The sequence below is a fragment of the Hibiscus syriacus genome, unplaced genomic scaffold (assembly GCF_006381635.1).
Source record: "Hibiscus syriacus cultivar Baekdansim isolate YM2019G1 unplaced genomic scaffold, ASM638163v2 tig00110890_pilon, whole genome shotgun sequence".
Classification (NCBI taxonomy): domain Eukaryota; kingdom Viridiplantae; phylum Streptophyta; class Magnoliopsida; order Malvales; family Malvaceae; genus Hibiscus; species Hibiscus syriacus.
In genome coordinates this window covers 1,610,068-1,630,518 of record NW_024062900.1, presented here as the reverse complement: position 1 = coordinate 1,630,518, position 20,451 = coordinate 1,610,068, and the positions used below count along the sequence as shown (strand labels likewise).

The window sequence follows — 20,451 nt, the reverse complement described above, 5'->3', positions numbered from 1 at the left end:
ATCTTTAACTAAAAATGGAGTCCCGCCATTAGAAAAAGTGATGCATAATGGCGTCTGAGTGACAGGAGTTACGGATAGCTCTCGGATTATTTGTTGTTGTTCTTCTTCTTTTTCTACCATCGGGATTTGATCTTTGTTATATGCATATTCTTCAGAGTCTGTCTCCAGATTTGATTATGTTTCTGAACTCTGCTCTTGGTATTCTTGTCTTTTTCTTTTTTCTCGAAGCGTTTGTGTGTGGATTCTTCATGCTCGTGCTTTGATCTCCGAGTCAAGATCTACTAATTCTCCTTGGGTTTCTTCTGGTTGTAAATCAAAAACAAAGAAAAATAAATCAATACTTGTCGTTAGTCCCCGACAATGGCACCGATTTGACACGCGTCATTTTTGTATCAAAATAACATCTTAATCCCAAAAGAAATATAAAGAAAATATAGCAAGTGGATAGTAAGGGTCGTTCCCACAGAGACTCTGCAGTTTCTGATTCAGTTATCTTCTTGTTTTTTAATGGTAGTGTTTGGATAGGGATGAAATTTAAGGACAAAAATAAATAAAAATATAAAAATAAAAGATGAGATAAGAATAAGATAAATAGGGGGTTTGAGTTAATTAAAACTATTTGAAGATAAGATAAAGACAAAGTAGAAAAAAATAATAAATAGAGTAAAATAATAATTGGAGTTTGAAAAGAATACTTATTGTAAAAAGTAGCCTCAGGCTTTCAGCTTTGACTCAGTTTCCTCGGATCATCGAAATAGATCTTTACTTTAGGATTCATGTTTGTCACTTGTCTACAAGGTCAAATCTTTGTTACTATGCTTTGTATACCGAATACCCAAGTGCAATCATTAATATCGATTTGTGAATTGATCTAAGCAACAACAATGTTGTAGATCTAAAAACATTGAGGCTCGAAAAGTTGTCGACTCGGATTATGTTGTTTCAATAATAACTGGTTCTGATCTCAATTTTCATCTTATCAAACAATTTTGCTAAGTGTGTTCTCAGGAAGTCAAATGTGCTTCAATAAGCCGATCCTTCCTCCCACATTAACCATAACAACATCCAGACCAACGTCCACTTTTTGGTTTTGAAAATTGTTTTGATTTGAAAATAAGCCTAGAAAATAGAGAGAGATATCCGAAGTGATTTAAGTGCCTTACAATTCTCACGTTTGGAATTGAGCTATCACTTTAGCCTTCGGCTTAAAAGAAAATTAGCTAAGCATGACCAAAGTCATACTTAGCATCTTTGAAAATAAAATTAAAACAAAGAAGAACATTGAAAAAGAAAAGAAAAAAATTTATTAAAAACTAGAGAAAGAAAAAGAATGATTTCTGAATGTAGAGATATGTTTTTAGCCTTACTCTGAGAGAGTATTTATAGCCTTCAAAATCCTAAAAAGAATGTAAATATAATTACTTAAATAAATAGATAAATCCTAATAAAAATGCTTAAAACTATTTAAACTAAAATACTAGAAACAAAGATAAGATAAAATATAATATTTAAACTATATCCTAAAACATGAGTTTAACTCAAATTTGAATTGCAGAAACGTGTGGTTGATCCATTAGTTCTTCTAGAAGCGCTGCCTGGACCTTCTAGAAGGTGCTGACATATCGCCTCGTCAGATGCGTCATGCCCGAAGTCATGCTCACTAATCCAGTTTTGATTCCGAAAATAAAAAAAAACTACAGAATTTTGTCCTCTTAATACAATTTACATTATCTAGTGCCCTGCACAGAAAATGAATCAAAACGAACAAATAAGCCACAAAAACCAACGATTATAGAACAATTTAAAAGAAAAATAATAACCAAATAAAGCACTTATCAACGAATATGAATCTACAGATTCGGGTCGGGTCCAAGATCCGTTGCCATCCCTACTCACATTAGTCTAACTTTTTTTGATATTATTTGATCATGTGGTATCATTTTAATCTTCATTCACCTTCTCCTTTTCCAAATCTTAAAGTTCCCTCTTTTCTTTATCTCCTCCAATAGCTCTCTGCAACCCTTTCCATCTCTGTTTATGTCCCACTAAAATGTCACCTCTCTCCGTTCAAGTGCACTTGTGGGTTTGTTGCTTCATTACCGATAACTTCACATTTTAAGTCTTTGACGATCAATCTCTCAACATATAGAAGCACACATGGAATTCCACTCCCTGGGACTTGATCTTTGCAACTTAAGTTACTTACCAGGATCACCCATAGAATTTGACCTTACAGGAACAACAATCTCCAGAAAGAGAAAGGTAATGAAAATAAAAGAATCACTTACATTTATTAATTCAAACTTTACAGTTTTACAAGCCATAGCCTAATTCTAGCATCATTCACCAACAAAAACCCTTCAAACTCTTTTCAGTTTTTAACCAGAAATGTCAATGGATTTGACATCAGGTTTCTTCACTTCCACCTTAGGAACAGTTACGGTAAGAACCCCATTCTCCATAGAAGCTTTAACTTGATCCATCTTCACATTCTCCGACAACCTAAACCTTCTCGAGAACTTTCCACTGCTCCTCTCCACAAGGCGCCACAAATCATTCTTATCTTCCTTTTCTATCTTCCTCTCGCAGCTGATTTGAAGCACCCTGTCATCTTCAACCTCAACTTTCACTTTCTTTTTCTTAAGCCCAGGAAGATCAACCTTAAAGAAGTGAGATTCTGGGGTCTCCTTCATAGTATCAAATTGCGGTTGTAAATTTTGTTGTGAATACGGAGTCAGGGTTATGGATGCTACGAACGTTATGTGACGTGTTGATGCTGTTGCGGACGTGATCTCTTCCTCAAAATTCACAATATGTCTAAAATATTATATTTATACATTTTACAGTTATCTTTTAGTATACTAATATTAATATACTCTTTTAATATTTTATTTTGAAAATAAAAATTTAATTTCATAGATAAAAATTTATTAAAAATAAATATAAACCATAGAAGTACTATTATACTGGATAGTGAGTAATAACAATTATAATGTTAATGAATAACATATATAATATCACTAAAATCATATCAATTTTTTTGTATTGTAACATAAAAATATTCATTTTATATAACTTAGAAAGGAAAAAAATACATAACTACAAATATAAAAATTTTATATCTTACAATTCACCACCAAAATAAATGGCAAGGCGGATCTAAAACATTTCTATCTTCGTCATTGTCTTGGTTTTAATTTCTTCCTATTTCATGTGAAGAAGACATCACATTATGTGCATCATAAGTGCATCAATGGTAGAAAACATATTGTATGATAAATAATGACAAAAAAATCCATAACTTGGATTTTGTTAAGGTAAGGTGGATAACATGAATTTGATTGGTAAGAAAAGAACCGTGAGATGATTCACTAATTTCATTATCATTTGTAGTTGAAATATATGATGATGAACCTACAAATGAATCATAAAAGTGTTCTCCCATCTTCCTATGAGTTATATCATCATCATTTCTTATATTTTGTGATGTATTTGTTCTATACAAACCTGAATTATCATCGTAAGGATATATCGAAGTACCTTGACCTCCATGAAAAGTAGTAGAATAAATGGGTCCATATTCTGGTTGGCACTTACCTTTATTATCACCACCATGATCATCACAAGCACCATCATCATCGTCGTCGTCGCCATCATCATCATAATCGTCACACACACTATTACTTTTTTTCTATTTCTTATACACACTATCAAGGAATATATTATTTTCTTAATTTATAATATTATTTATTTATTTGCATTTGTCTGATCTCAAATTATGTGACTATGCATTTCAATTAGAGAAAATAACCTCACTGACCAAAAATGTCTTATAATATACAATTTTAACCAACTTTTTTTGGATTTGCCAAAATGACCAACTAAATCGCAATGCGATCGATAATTCGCAACACTATCTCTGTTATCGCAAATAAGTTTCCATATTCGCAACGTGAACTTCGACTATCGCATTGAGATTTACATATTCGCATTGCGATTTACATATTCGCATTGCGATTTACATATTCGCATTGCGATTTACATATTCGCATTGCGATAGTCCAAGTTCGCATTGCGATAGTCGAAGTTCGCGTTGCGATTTTCCAAATTCGTTGCGATAGTCGAAGTTCGCTTTGCGATTTATTCCAAATTCGTTGCGCTAGTCCAAAATCGCAACGACTGGTGGTATTGTATTTGTTTCTTAAGAATTTTCTCTAAAAATATAGTATTCGCGCGGACGTGTCGAAGACACGTATTACCACGACCACGACCCAAGACGAGACGAGACGGCGGCGGCGTGCGAGAGTCCCCCTTGTTCTCTATCACTCAACAAGGAAGTGGGAAAGCCAAGTCTTAAATACCATTCCCAATAGTGTTTCTAATACTATGTGGGATTGAGCATTACCAACACTTGTTCCCAATACTATGTGGGATTGAGCCTTAAATAGTGATATTATTTTTGAATGTTTTGCTTAAAATTGCAATAATCGCGATTGATTGTAGATTGACTTTTAATTATGACATATTTAATCGTATAATACTAATGCAATTGGTTGCTGATTCAGTTGCTTTAAGGTGCATGATTATTAATTGTTTCCTGAATAATCACATTGTATTGGAAACAAGTGTTGGTAATGCTCAATCCCACATAGTATTGGAAACACTATTGGGAATGGTATTTAAGGCTTGGCTTTCCCACTTCCTTGTTGAGTGATAGAAAACAAGGGGGACTCTCGCGCGCCGCCGCTGCCGCCGTCCGTCTCGTCTCGTCTCGGGTCGTGGTTGTGGTCGTGGTCGTGGTCGTGGTCATACGTGTCTTCGACACGTCCGCGCGAATACTATCTTTTTAGAGAAACTTCTTAAGAAACAAATGCAATACCACCAGTCGTAACGAATTTGGAATAAATCGCAACGCGAACTTGGACTATCACAACGAATTTGGAATAAATCGCAACGCGAACTTCGACTATCGCAACAAATTTGGAATAAATCGCAACACGAACTTCGACTATCGTAACGAATTTGGAAAATCGTAACGCGAACTTCCACTATCACAACGCGAACTTCGACTATCGCAACGAATTTGGAAAATCGCAACGCGAACTTCGACTATCGCAACGCGAACTTGGACTATCGCAATGCGAATATGTAAATCGCATTGCGATAGTCCAGGTTCGCGTTGCGATAGTCGAAGTTCGCGTTGTGAATCTGGAAACTGATTTGTGATACCGGAGATCGCGTTGCGAATTATCGATCGCATTGCGATTTAGTTGGTCATTTTGACAAATCCAAAAAAAGTTGGTTAAAATCGTATATTATAATGTATTTTTGGTCATTGAGGTTATTTTCTCTATTTTTATTTGTAATTATTATATTTTAAATTGATATATTCCATATATAATAATGATTTCTTTTAAATTTATTTATAATATATATCTTTATATTTTTTATTTTTGAAATGGTTAAAAGGATAGATATATCATTTAAATTATTTTATTTTAAATTTTAAATGAGTGATTGTGGTTAAATCATTATAATTAAAATATTATTTTAAAATTCAAATGTTAAAAAATATCGATAATATATTTTTCTTAATAAATTATTTCATATATAAAAATATTATTAATAAGTTATCTTAAAATATTTTTTATATTTTTATTATAGTCTAAGTTGATATATTTTATATATCATAGTATTAATAAGTATAAATATAATTTAAATGTTATATTTTTCACTAACAATATAATATCTAAAATAGACATTTTATCTTTTCAAGATCATTTTTAAGTAACAATCTCAAACAGTTAAATTTTAAATTGAACTTTTGAAAAATACTTTTAAGTTATTTTCTAAAACACTTTTAAAAGTCATTTTTCAAAAGTAATGTCAAACTGATCCTTAGGGGAAAATAATTAAATTTATTTAAACAAATAAAAAATAATTAAGTTTATTTAAAAGTAATCAAATAAGATTATTTATGTATATTATATCATTGATTAATATATCTTTCTAGTTATTTTGTATAAGTGTTAATTAAAAATTCCAATCAACCCAAATTACGAACAACATTATTTGGATATGCCTTGGCTCAATGATGATTGATTATTGCTTTTGAATAAATCTACATAAACCACTAAACAAGCATTACTTGTAACATTGCAATTTGAAAATAAAAAAAAACAAATTTATTTAAAATTTGTAAAATAAGAGTATTTTATAAGTGCTAAATAAAGATTCAGATTAACTCAAATTAAGAATAACGTTATTTAGATCTGTATGAACTTAAGAAGCATCACTTTCTCAAATTCAAATAATTTGAAAATCGAAAAATCAGTGCATATAATAGTATGAATCGTTCGAGTTAAACTTAAGTTTCACATTGACGGCTCTTCGAAAGACATCCGCCTCCATCCCCCCCCCCCTCCCCCACCAATATGAACTGTGATTCACTTTCCATAAAAAAAACATATGTATTGGATGCAAATTTTAAAATATAATTGTATAAAATTGACTATTGTACTGATTAATCAATCTTTTCTGCAGTTGAAATTAGTTCATTACTACATAATTAACATAAAGAATAACACTGCTTCAAACTAGAAATTCTATTACTAATTGGTCATTCTAAGCCAAGGCATTCTGCCAGAAATTAGGTCTCTTCACGGTATGCTTTTGCTGCTTTTCTTCACTGTTAAATGAGGGCATCATCATTCTAACCCAAGATTCTTTTCACCGATTCTTCAGCCAGTTTCACCTATAAAACAGAAAAGAGTTCACCATTGTGTTAAGTACAGATCAAAGAACTCGGGCTTTCAAAACTCTGTTTTCAACGGCTGCATCAAAGAACTTTTGTCTAATGTGGTGAGTTGCTTCTAATACCTTTGCTCCATCGAGTCTTAGTTGAGCAATCTACATCAAATAAGGGATTATAATTCTATAACTCAAAGGGGATGCAGAAACATAAAAGGGGAAACTAACAAGCAATAAGGCACGACATCTGAGTCCTGAGTTCGGACAAACGCACTTCGAGTTCATCTTCTTCCAGTTCATTTTCTTCTTCACACATATGAGTAGATGATTCAATCATGCTTGGCCTAACCTGATCCAGACTTGTTTTGTCCATTGAGAAAGGAAGGAAATCCCAGCGGTGCATCACCATCCCCTATAAACACACCAAATTTAATGAAAACTGCAACAAAGAAAACACCGCTGCATGTAATAAAACCTTTAGGAGTAGGTTTAGACGTCGCCCCATACATCATTAATTTTATTTCTTTAATTTAATGACATTGAATGTCGTGGATCCATTCCGATTTAAAATAAAATATATATTCACTTTTTTATTTAGAAAGGAGGCAATTTTACTTAAAAATTACCCTAAAATTTATTATTTACCGATATATTATCCTTTTGATAATACTTTTCAAAGTGTCACTCTTTCTTACTACACAGCAATAAGACGCGTTCTACACAACAAGCTTTGCACACGTTGCATCCCACTCAGCAAAAGCGCATTCTATAGAAAGTGTCTTATGATGATCTGGTTATCCACCTGGAAAGCGGGTTCTACAGAATGTTGTTTTTAATATATTTTTTGAAAATAATTTACAAAATATAACATTAAAAATATTACATAAAAATTAATTCAAATATAATATGAAATATCGAAAAAATTAATCCAAATAAAACTTTAAATATCATAAATTAATATAAAAATTAAAAAGATAAAATTATATAAATTGACGATGTCATCTTCGTGAATATGTTCCTTACGGTTATGGTTGTCTATTGGTTGCTCTTCATCTTCAATCATCATCTTCATCGACATCAGCTTCACCTTGTTGGGTAGGAGCCGATGTCGAAGAAGGACCTTATGGAATAATGAATCCGGATGTGTGTGATAAACAATCTCACGCTAACTAAGAATTGCACAAATTGTGAAAAGAATGACATTTGTAATTGGGATGTGTAGACACCCAATTTCTTATTATTTATTTTTTTCCAAAAAAAATAGAACTAGCAATAGTTTCTCTCCTAGGAGGACTCTTCCAGCACTATATCTTTTAAAATAACAACCATATCCCATGAAATCCAATATCCCACTACAACTCAACTTCCCCAAGAATCCCATACAATTTGGACTCACCATCATGTCTCATACATCCCTGTTTTAACCCATCTTCACACCTTGTAAAGGGGAGGAAAAATTATGAAAATAAAAATAGCAAAAAAACACAGAATTTTGAGAAGAGAGATCTGTGCAAAGAAAAAGAAAGAGCTCTATAGATCGAGGGAGGTAAAACAAAAGCAAATGACGAACGAACTTTTACGTCTTGAATGAGCTAGTGTTCAACATTGAATTTTCAGACTTGAAGAAGGTGACATAATCGAAATTATTTTCTTTGTATACCAGCACGCTTTTGGTTTAATGTTTTTCCATTTGTGGTTAATCTGCTTGACTAAACGTGGTTTTTTCAAGATTCTTATGTTGATCGATGTTTGAGTGGTGATATCTATAAAATTCATTTTTCCCTCAATTACATGTTTTTTTTAATATTTTTTAATTTAATTTTGAAACATGTGGCTCGATGACTTATTTCCTTGGTTAGCCCACTGGACTAACGTGATTAATGTGTGATATTGGTGGTTGAATTTTAATGGATTAATTAAAGGTTTGTTTCAATTAATTAATTTGGTTTTGGCATGTGATTTGTAATTTTTGCCTTTGATTCCCATGGCCGACTTGCTTGGAATAGATAAGCTAGTAATTGTTTATGAATTTCATACATGTCGTGAGCATATTTTCAATTTATAGGTAAAAAGCTAATTAGTAGATTTTGGTTCACTTTGGCATTAGTTTACACGATTGTTGTAATTATGGCATTAATTTGATTAATTAGGGTCTTAACTACTTTTACGAGGATAGTAATTAACGGAATTAATTTTCATGTTTGATTAATAAATTGATTATAATTCTTTAAACAATTTGTTATTCGATTAATTCATTTGTTAGGTTAGAAAATTAGTGTTATTGAACTCATATTATATATTAATTGGTTTTAATTGGCCTTTAATTTTGACACCTAGACACTCACATTAATTATTCTTATCCGTAATTGGACTATAGAGAAATAATTTGATGATTTAATAATTATCTCTCTTTTGGTCTTAATTAAGAATTTGAATAATAATTTTGATGCATGTTGTTGAAATTGGGTATGTTTGAATCAAATATTTTTGACTTTTTTTTGTAGTAATTCCAACCAATCAGATGTAAGTAATTCGAATCGAATATTTTAAATTTAAATTTAAATTTTTAATTTTCGCAATTGAAGACAATCGGAAAATTAATTGGTACCGAAAGAGTGGTTCAAGGGTGCTAATCCTTCCTTGATCGTAATCGACTCCCGAGCCCGACACATTTATGGTAAAATGCAGATCAGGTAGGATGGTGTCCGACCCACCTAAATTCGCTTTAAAATGGTCGGTGGTGACTCTAACCCAAATATTTCAAGTCGAAGACCAATTCCGGGCCCAACCGAAAGACGGTTCCAATAGCTTGGCGACTCCACTGGGGATAGGCAACTGAGTGAGGCCAGAATTAATTTTCAGTTGTCTTTTTTAGAGAACATTAAAAGTTTAAATTTTAATTTATTTATTCGATTCTAATTATTTATCTTTGATTATTTTTCAAATAAATAGTTGTACTAACATTTTTTCAATGATTTCAGATTTTTGAAGAAAAAAAAATCATCTCATGCTCTATACCCGAGCTCTGAACCCTATTTAATCAGGGGTGAAAGCGATGCCTTCGTGTGAATTTATTCACCGTGCGAGCCTAGCAAGTAGCCTTCGGGATTCATATACCTTATGTCTTTGTGTGAATTTATTCACCTTGCGGGCATAAGAGAATGTTTCCTCTTGAGTTTAACTTAGTCCACATAACCTTGTAATGGGCTTAGGACTAAGGGTCTGGCAAGCCCAAGGGGGCACCAACAAGAAGAACTCAGGTCCCCTTTTAGAACCTAAACTGGGAGAGTACAGGGAATTAGTGCCCACCCCAAAACCTCATTGCAAACCCTAGACTGCTTTGATTTTATTCCTGTTTTACTTTTTGTTCAAAGCATGCGAACTAGACAAATATGCGATGTAGGATTTGTTTGAAATTAGCATGCGGGATAGAGATCATGTCCGGGTAGGAACAATAAGCATGTGGGGTAGATATCATGTGGGATAGGATTTTCATTTTTATTATTGTTTTGATTTACCTCACTAACTATTTTTATTTTTGTTCTCTTTTATTTTGTTTTCATCGTTTGCATCATTTAAAACGAGGTATTGATCCACCAAAAACGTGTTTGTTAAACATGAATAATCTGAATTAATGGACAAAGGGGTTATAATACAAAGAGATTAAAAACTCAGAAGCCCAGCCGTTGTCAAAGAATACTCCGAGGCAAAGGTTGTAGGGGCAAGACGAGGAAAAGGTTACTGACCCGGAGAGTCCTTTCGAAAACTACGAGAACAAGATGGCGAAGCCCTAGCTAAGCTAGAGACCATTATTAACGAATTCCAGAAACAAGTCGATAAACTTCGGATGGAGGGATCCGATGGCACTTTCGTTTGGAACAAGTTTGGCATAGAGTGAAAGCCGGAGATGTAGTCATTCGATACCTTTTTTGGGGCAAGCAGCTCGTCACCTGCACAAGTTTAGCCAAAGGAACCAGAATGGTTCGACAGGATATTCAACCGGTGAAAAAAAGACGGAAGACGAATCAACTTGGCAGAAGCTGTGCCATATCTATACCATCAAAAAGTTTTTTGTCTCTTCAGACGTAACACTTTTGTCCCAATAAGGATTATTCACAATAACAGACACATTTTTTGGATCAATGCCTCGAACATGTCATGCATCATGCATTTAGACATATTTTGCATTTTGTTATTTTTCTTTACATTCGCATTAACTAATAGAAGCATATCTCATCGAAAGGAACACATACTGGATACACTACCTCAAGCATTGGACACACCTCATCCGCATAACACCCGCCTGAAAAAGAAGAAGATGGAAGCAAGAATAGAGAAAATCGATGAGAACATGGCAAAATTGCATAAAGAACTTGAAGACAAGATAAACCAGAGTACTCTGAATACAATCATGAAGAACCAAGAGTCTTTGTTTGATCAGATCGTTGCCAAGTTAGTTGGCCTACAACAGACCAGTGCGCTTGGGGCAGGTTCACCGGAAGGGGTAACTATACCACCTACCCCACAAGTGGTTTTCTCACCTGAAAACTTACCGGAACTTCGAGGGGACTCATCTACTGCAAAAGTGAAGCCCTCGTCCTTTGTATTTAACCCTGAGAATAATCCGGGTTACTATCATATACCATATTCAGACGAAGAGGACAAATCAAAGAAGATGGAGGAGAAAATCAAGCAATTGGAGGACCAAATGAAGGTAGTTAAAGGAGACCATTACTACCCTGGAGTCGATGTCGCAGAGCTCAGTCTAGTCCCGGACTTAGTTCTTCCTCCAAAATTCAAGTCCCTGAAATTTAAGAAGTTTGACAAAAATAACTGCCCATCCGCTCACATCAGCATGTTCTGCCGAAAGATGACATGATATGGAGGAAATGACCAACTCCTGGTCCACTGCTTCTAGGAGAGTCTGTCGGGTTCAGCCATCTGGTGGTACAACTAGCTAAGCCAATCAAATATCAAGACCTAGAGGGACCTGGCCAAGTCATATTTTTGGAACAATACAACCATGTCAATGACATAAGGCCAGATCGAGTTATGTTACAAAGCATGGAAAAGAAGCATAACGAGAGTTTCAGGCAATATGCACAAAAATAGAGAGTTTTTTGGCTGTACAAGTTCATCCACCCTTGGATGAGAAAGAAGCCTGGAAGCTTTTTGTACAGACCCTGAAGGCTTCATACTTCAGACACCTGGTTGCGATCACATCAAAAAGCTTTTCAGACTTGGTTATGGCTGGAAAAATGGTCGAGTCGGCCATAAAGCAAGGCAAGATAAAGGATGAGGAAGCCAGTAAGAAACCTCTTATGAGGGAGAGGCACAGATAAATTAACAACATCAAATACCTCAGTAAAGGTGTTACAATCTCCAGCCCAAAATCAACTGCAGTTGTACCGTCAGGTACTTCTAAACAAGATTCCAGAGAACCTAGGAATGAAAGTGAACATTTCGACCCTATTTCGATGACATACAAAGAACTCTATCAACAACTTCTTGACACTCACGTAGTGTCACCATATCTGGTGGAACCCAAGAAGCCCCCATACCCCAATTGGTATGATGAGAATGCTCATTGTGAATATCACGACGGTGTCCTAGGGCACACTATCGAGAATTGTTACGCATTCAAGAGAGTCGTACAGAAGATGTGTAACTAGAATTGGATCGACTTTAACAACTTGGGGGCATCCAAGTATGGGAGATCATTTCTTCATTTAAGGCATTATGTTTGAATTTGTTTTTTTTTTTTTGTTTTTTCTCAAGTTTTTATAAGAACATTTGAATAAATTTATGTTACTTTAATGATGACGAGCAATGAATCATATTTTCAAACTTGTAATTCTTTGAATATCAACTGAATTAAGAAACTCTATAAATGGTTCAAAGTTACAGGTCTTTGACAAAGTAACATGATTTAAAACAAGGACTTTGACCTTACCCAGAATATACCCTCAAACACCGTACCCTGCTCTTACAATTAACCAATATAACCTTTTCCTTTCATAAGATGCTGACAACATGGGGAATCCTTTTGCATATGACATTACTATGCTTTTTATTTAAGATTTTCGGTGATTATAATAATCTTCACAGATGGAATAGTCGAGTAGGAAAATCTAGTTTAGGTTAGTTGCTTGGAAATTGAACTCTAAAGATGAGATTTCTTGACTTTCAAAAAAAACGTAGACTATAACAGGTTCTTCTTGACAAACTTAAGAAATTGGACCTGTATACCCATATTATAATATTATATATATACAATAAAGCTTGAGTTGTCCCTCTAGAGCAATTGGTTAAACGCCCTATCTTTATGGATAATATTCAGCTAGCCTGATAAAGGTGATTATACTCTGCAATAAAGCTTGAGTTGTCCCTCTAAGGCAATTGGTTAAACACTCTAGCTTTATGGATAAGATAATAAAGCTTGAGTTGTCCCTCTAGAGCAATTGGTTAAACGCCCTATCTTTATGGATAATATTCAGCTAGCCTGATAAAGGTGATTATACTCTGCAATAAAGCTTGAGTTGTCCCTCTAAGGCAATTGGTTAAACACTCTAGCTTTATGGATAAGATTTAGCTAACCTGATAAAGGTGCTTAGAGCTGTCCCTCTAGAGCAATTGGTTAAACGCCCCAACTTTATGGATTCAGCTAGCCAGACAATGGCAAATTTAAATAAGGAGTTTCGGTAAAATGGACTAAGGGAGTTAAGGAACACCTATTATAGTCAACTTCACACGAGCACTCAAGAATTTCATTTTTAGATCGATATTTATGAACTACCTTTGTTAGAGGAACTTACAAACTTGAACAAATGGAAGATTTCAGAGAACCGAATAGAAGGTCTAGTAATTGATAAAGCTAGTTGCGTCATTTTGTGCGCATCCAATTAAAATGCCAATTCAAAGAAAATCATTTTGCAATAACCGAAAAAAATGACCTTTTCATTGATGAAACCTTAGGTCAACCTAAAGTCAACTCATCCATTTGAACATTTGTGAAAGAGCTATAACTCTGAAAGCATTAAAAGAGCTATTGATTCCTTAGATATTCTTTGAACTCATGTTTACAATTTGATTCAATTAAGTAGTAATATTTTAAAGCATTTTTATCCTTTTCCCTCCTAAAACAAGAAAAAGGAGAAAAACATTTTCAAATAGGACAGTCTCAGATATGAAAGGTCTGTAAAGCCAAAGCTTGGCACGGGACTCCAATCCAAGAGCTAAAACATAACTCATTCATGTTGCATGCATCTTAGGCATACTTAAGAGCATCAAATTTATTATTTTTTGCATACATGATTTTTTACAGATTTTAGAGTCAGGTTTCGACTTCGAGATGAAGGATACTCGATTCAAAAGAACCTTTAAAGATTGATGGTGGTTGCTTAACTCAGCAGCAAGAAGATACACCTCAACCAATTCGATAGATTGAAAGATTGATAATCAACTTCAGATGAGTTCGAGAACCGGTTCAGAAAGTGTCCAGTTCAGATTAACTCAACGAAGAGTGGCTAGATCCCGATTGACGTTTTCAAGCCAGATTTCAATTCCAAGACGGAAGATATCCGGCTGGTAGAATTTATCAGTGGACTTTCCTGTGAAGGGGAGTCATCCAAAAATCACATTACTTGGTTCATACCTGCTTAGGGGAACCACCTAGAGAATTATGACCAGCTAAGACCTGTGAAGGGAAGCCATTTTGAAAAAAAAAACCTATCGACAGCATAACTCAGGGGTTGTCTGTCATCAAAGACCTTCGAGTTCGACTACGCTCAGCTCCAAGGCATACCATTTATAGCATAACTCAAGTCGAGAAGGTTTATCTGCCAACCAAAGACCTTCGAGTTCGACTACGCTCAGCTCCAAGGCACATCATTGCGCATAGCTTAAGTCGATAAGGCTCTGCCAAAGACCCTCGAGTTCGATTACACTCAGCTTCAAGGGAACATCATTTACAGCATAACTCAAGGCTAGAAGGGTTATTTGTGACCAAAAGACCTTCGAGTTCGACTACGCTTAGCTCTAAGACATATTATTTGCATCATAACTTAAGTCGAGAAGGGTTATCTACCAACCAAAGACCTCCGAGTTCGACTACGCTCAGCTCCAAGGCATATTATTTTCAGTATAGCTTAAGTCTAGAAGGGCTATCTTCCAAAGAACCTCAAGTTCGATTACACTCAGCTTCAAGGGCACATCATTTACATCATAACTCAAGGCTAGAAGGGTTATCTGTCACCAAAAGACCTTCATGTTCAACTATGCTCAGATCCAAGGCATATCATCTGTAGAACAACTTAATTCCATAAGGGTTATCTGCCTACCAAAGACCTTCGAGTTCAACTACGCTCAGCTCCAAGGCACATCATTTGCAGCATAGCCTAAGTTGAGAAGGGTTATCTATCAAAGACCCTCGAGTTCGATTACACTCAGATTTGAGGGCACATCATTTATAGTATAACTCAAGGCTAGAAGGGTTGTCTGTCACCAAAGACCTTCAAGTTCTACTACGCTCAGCTCCAAGGCACATCATTTGTAGCATAGCTTAAGTCGAGAAGGGTTATCTGCCTACCGAAGACCTTCAAGTTCGATTACACTCAGCTCAGAGGCAAACCAAATTTACAGTATAGCTCAAGGCAAGAAGGGTTATCTATCAATAAATTGTCGAGTTTGATTCTATTCATATCGATGACACCTGAATCACTCTACTGTTCGGCTGCAATCGAGGTTTTCAAGTCGAGAAGAAGACCTGAGTTAACCATGCCTTTGTGACAATAAACCGTTTTTCCAGCAGCATAGCTTAAGTCGAGAAAAGCTATATGTCAACAAATACTTTTTGAGTTCGATTTCATTCAGCTCGAGGGCCTATCAACCACATGGTGGAGTCAAGAAACTACTTTCCAGTCGAATTTCTAACCAAGGTCTTTAAACTGAGAAGAAGACCCAAGTGGACTGCAATTTAAAGCCACATCCTGATTCCGAACTACGGTTTCAATTCCATATCATTTCAAGATGGACTCAACTTCGCGACGGATGAGCCATCCGCAACTCAATACGACGGGGAGTTATTCTTCAACTCCACTGAACGAAAATTTGTGTCTTTTTATCTTTGTCCTATTTTTTGTTCCACAAAAAAGAACAAAGAGGGGCAACTGTAGACACCCATTTTCTTATTATTTGTTTTTTCCAAAAACTAGAACTAGCAAGAGTTCCTCTCCTAGGAGGACTCTTCCACCACCATATCTTTTCAAATAACAACCACCATATCCCATGAAATCCAATATCCCACTATAACTCAACTTCCCCAAGAATCCCATACAATTTGAAATCTCACCATCATCTCTCATACATCCCTATTTAAACCCATCTTCACACCTTGTAAAGGGCAGGAAAATTTCTGAAAAGAAAAATAGCAAAAAAACACAGAATGTTGAGAAGAGAAATCTGTGAAAAGAAAAAGAAAGAGCTCTATAGATCAAGGGAGGTAAAATAAAAGCAAGTGGCGAACGAACTTTTAAGTCTTGAATGAGCTAGCGTTCAATATTGAATTTTCAAACTTGAAGAAGGTAACAGAATCGAAATTATTTTCTTTGTATACCTGCACGCTTTTGGTTTAATGTTTTTCTATTTGTGGTTAATCTACTTGACTAAACGTGGTTTTTTCAAGATTCCTATGTTGATCGATGTTTAAGTGGTGATATCAATAAAATTCATTCTGCCCTCAATTACATGATTTTTTAAAATATTTTTTTAATTTAATTTTGAAACATGTGGCTAGATGACTTATTTCCTTGGTTAGCCCACTGGACTAACGTGATTAATGTGTGAAATTGGTGGTTGAATTTTAGTGGATTAATTAAAGGTTTGTTTCAATTAATTAATTTGGTTTTGGCATGTTATTTGTAATTTTTGGCTTTGATTCCCATGGCCGACTTGCTTGGAATAGATAAGCTAGTAATTGTTTATGAATTTCATACATGTAGTGAGCATATTTTCAATTTATAGGTAAAAAGCTAATTAGTAGATTTTGGTTCACGTTGGCATTAGTTTACACGATTGAGTTGTAATTGTGGCATTAATTTGATTATTAGGGTGTTAACTACTTTTACGAGGATAGTAATTAACGGAATTAATTTTCATGTTTGATTAATAAATTGATTATAATTCTTTAAACAATTTGTTATTCGATTAATTCATTTGTTAGGTTAGAAAATTAGTGTTATGAACTCATATTATAATTAATTGGTTTAATTGGCCTTTATTTTGACACCTAGACACTCACATTAATTATTCTTATCCGTAATTGGACTATAGGGAATAATTTGATGATTCAATAATTATTTCTTTTGTCTTAATTAAGAATTGAATAATAATTTTGATGCATGTTGTTGAATTGGGTATGTTTGAATCAAATATTTTTGACTTTTTTCGGTAGTAATTCCAACCAATCAGAGGTAAGTAATTCGAATCGAATATTTTAAATTTAAATTTAAATTTTGAATTTTCGCAATTGAAGACAATCGGCAAATTAATTGGTACTTAAAGGGATGTTCAAGGGTGTTAATCCTTCCTTGACCGTAACCGACTCCCGAGCCCGACACATTTCTGGTAAAACGTAGATCAGGTAAGATGGTGTCCGACCCACCTAAATTCGTTTTAAAATGGTCGGTGGCGACTCTAACCCAAATATTTCAAGTCGAAACCCAATTCCATGCCCAACCGAAAGACGGTTCCGACAGAATGTATACAGTTGTGATGTTGGTGGTGGAGCACCACTCGTTTGATATGATGTATATGAAACAAATGTTGGGTCTATAGGAGCTCGGTATATAACCTGACAGGCTTGACATGTAAATGGACGAGCTTAATATATAACCCTGCCGGCTCGACAAGTAAACTGACGGGCTTGGGATGTAGCCCAACGGGTTCAACATCAGTCCAGATTATGGGTGTTGTGGTGTTTTTTGTAGTGCTATTGAAGACAGGTCGAAAGTGTACTCTTCGTCCATGATTAATCAGAGGACGATGATACTGTATCGGTAGATGTTTTTCTCGATGATGATTGACAAGCATCAAAAAATCGATCCACATGAACTAAGAAAGTCTGAATAATTTTCTTTTTTCGGTCCTTGGATTTTAACTACAAAAGTAAAAAGGGGGTTTAAAAAATAATGAAAGTAATAAAATAATAAATAATAAATGGGAAATGGGAAATGATGAAAAATAAATAAAGTAGAAGAATTCAATCGAGATGATATAGCTTTAGGTTTTGCTTAGTTTAAATTTTGATTGATCATTAACATAGAATTTTCCCTTCGAAATGCATATTTTATAAATGTGTCATATTTATCTGATGGTGAAGGTGATGATGAACTATAATCTATCAAGGAAAAGTTAAAAAAGATCAATGATAAATATGTTAAGAAATGTAAGAAACATGTTGCTATTGAAAATGATAGTGCTACGATGGAAAATTGAGATCCATGATGAGGAAGAAGATAAAGGAGGAAATACATGAGTTACAGAAGATATAGGTGAGAATGATATTGATCACTATGACAATGATGACCACAGGAATTTGATTGGCTTAAATGATGATGAACATGAAGATGGTGCTAGAAGAAGAAGAAGATATCTTGTTTACAACTCAATTGTAGAGAGTCATCAATTTTGTTTGGGGATGTTATTTACAAATGACAAGCAATTCAAAGATGTCATCCATAAATACTAAAGAATCAATAGAAAAGAGTTGAAATTAATAGGATTAGTTTCAAATGTTGTCATACTCTAATTTTGTCATAATAATTTAAATTAAATTAAAAGAGACCGAGAACCAATTTGAAAACATTTGTAAATTGATTTCAAATTAATTCAAGTGGCATTAGGGACATTGGTAGCTTGTGTTTGCTTAATTGGGTTCATTCAAATTGGATGACGGTGTGTTTGTGGTAAAATGTATAACCCAAAATTAAAAAAAATACCAAAATATTAAACCAAATCCAAAATAAAAATACCCACTTGTCCAAATTACACTACCCAAATCTGCCAAACCCAAATGATATGTATCCAAGGCCCAATCTATATCCCAAATAAAATTCATTATGTTAGATTACTATCAATGCAACACGTGTGCATGAGGAGGCAGTTAGACTGTTAGGATTGGTTATGCTGAGGTTGTTAGATTGTTAGACGGTTAGTGGAGCTGATGAGAGTCTAATCTTCTTGTATAAATATAATGTACCAGCATATATGAAGAATAGAATATACTTTACTGTGTATATTCTCTATTACGCTCACTTCCTAATATGGTATCTTTCGCCAAAGTCCTGGGAATTTTAGTTTCACGCTTCTAAACTTTCTTTCTCTCTGGTTCTTCACTCATGGTGCACAATGGGTCTAGTCAGCAAACTGCTGACTCAGTTGCCATGGATTATACAACTTCTCATTTATTCCATTAGTTTCTACAACTTCATAGCTGAAACCGCTGCTAACTCGACCACTTCGACTTTCACCTCCGCCGAGGCACCAACGCCTCAAGAAACCAAAAAGATCTCCGAGACGCCTATTCGATGGGCCGATTTGGAAGATGATGCTCCAGAAGAACCGAGCATGCTAGAGGAAGATCTAGAGAGACTGCAACTTCCTTTGATGGTGAACCAAAGAGAAAATGAAGAGAAACTCCGCACTGCATTCACAATTACAGTAGACGCAAAACATGGTGTATCAGCTCATAATAGAGCAACAACAATGTTGGCCCTTGCTTTTGGAGATTCTAATCCAGAGGATTTCAACCGCCCGGGTCACATTTTCTCACTGAAGTACAGGGAATGAGGGATCCTGAAAAGGGCTTGGCATACTAAAGCTTCTGTTGATCTTGCAATGCTAGCTGGGCTAGACCCTGTTGCAGTTCTCTACGAGGTTGTCGATAATGATGGATCCATGGCTAGATTACCAAAGCTTCATCAAATTACTGAGTGGAAAAACTTAAAAATTGTATCCATTGCTGATTTAATCAGATATAGGAGAAAGAGGGATAAATTAACTGATCTCGGTGGTGTGGCTTGGATACCAACTATGTGGGGGCCATTCACGGCCTATTGTTACAAGTCAATATTGGATGGGATTGAGCATATAGCTATGGTTAAGGGTGAGATTGGAGATGGATAAGATATTCTTGTTAGGGTTCGCACGGAATACCTCACGGGAGACATATTTGGATCCACTAGATACGACTATGGGAATCAGCTTGGCCTTCCAATGAAACAGATCGAGGCTGCTGGCAGGGGTGTTTTGGTATACCTTCGTGGGCATGAAGGTATGGGAATCAGTTTGGGCCACAAGCTTCGTGCATATAATCTACAGGACGGTCACGATACAGTAAGAGCTTGGGTTGCCTGTTGATTCAACAGCTTTTCGGCCTCAAGGGTATTGTGTTCAACTTACTTTGTGGTGATGCAGACCAAATGTTTCAATGATGTTGCTGGTGTTGGTTTGTTTCACATTGTTGTATAGATAGGTTTTTTTTTTTTTTGTTTGTTCATTCATCAAAGTTTGCATCGATTCAAGTCGAACGGAGGGAAGCATCGACCCTTCCGATTCAAGTCGAACGGAGAGAAGCATCGGCACTTGCAATTCAAGTCAAGCAGAGGGAAGCATCGTCACTTCTGATTCAAATCGAACAGAAGA

General features: G+C 35.0%; 1 protein-coding gene and 1 pseudogene across 1 annotated transcript; one reads left to right on the top strand and one right to left on the bottom strand.

The window, feature by feature from the left end:
• Positions 1 to 2,378: 2,378 nt before the first annotated feature.
• LOC120144435 (17.8 kDa class I heat shock protein-like) lies at positions 2,379 to 2,693 on the bottom strand. Its single transcript, XM_039158488.1, has one exon. The coding sequence runs from the start codon at positions 2,691 to 2,693 to the stop codon at positions 2,379 to 2,381; it is 315 nt and encodes a 104-aa protein (XP_039014419.1).
• Positions 2,694 to 19,380: 16,687 nt separating this feature from the next.
• LOC120144434 lies at positions 19,381 to 20,218 on the top strand (annotated as a pseudogene).
• The last annotated feature ends 233 nt before the right edge of the window (positions 20,219 to 20,451 follow it).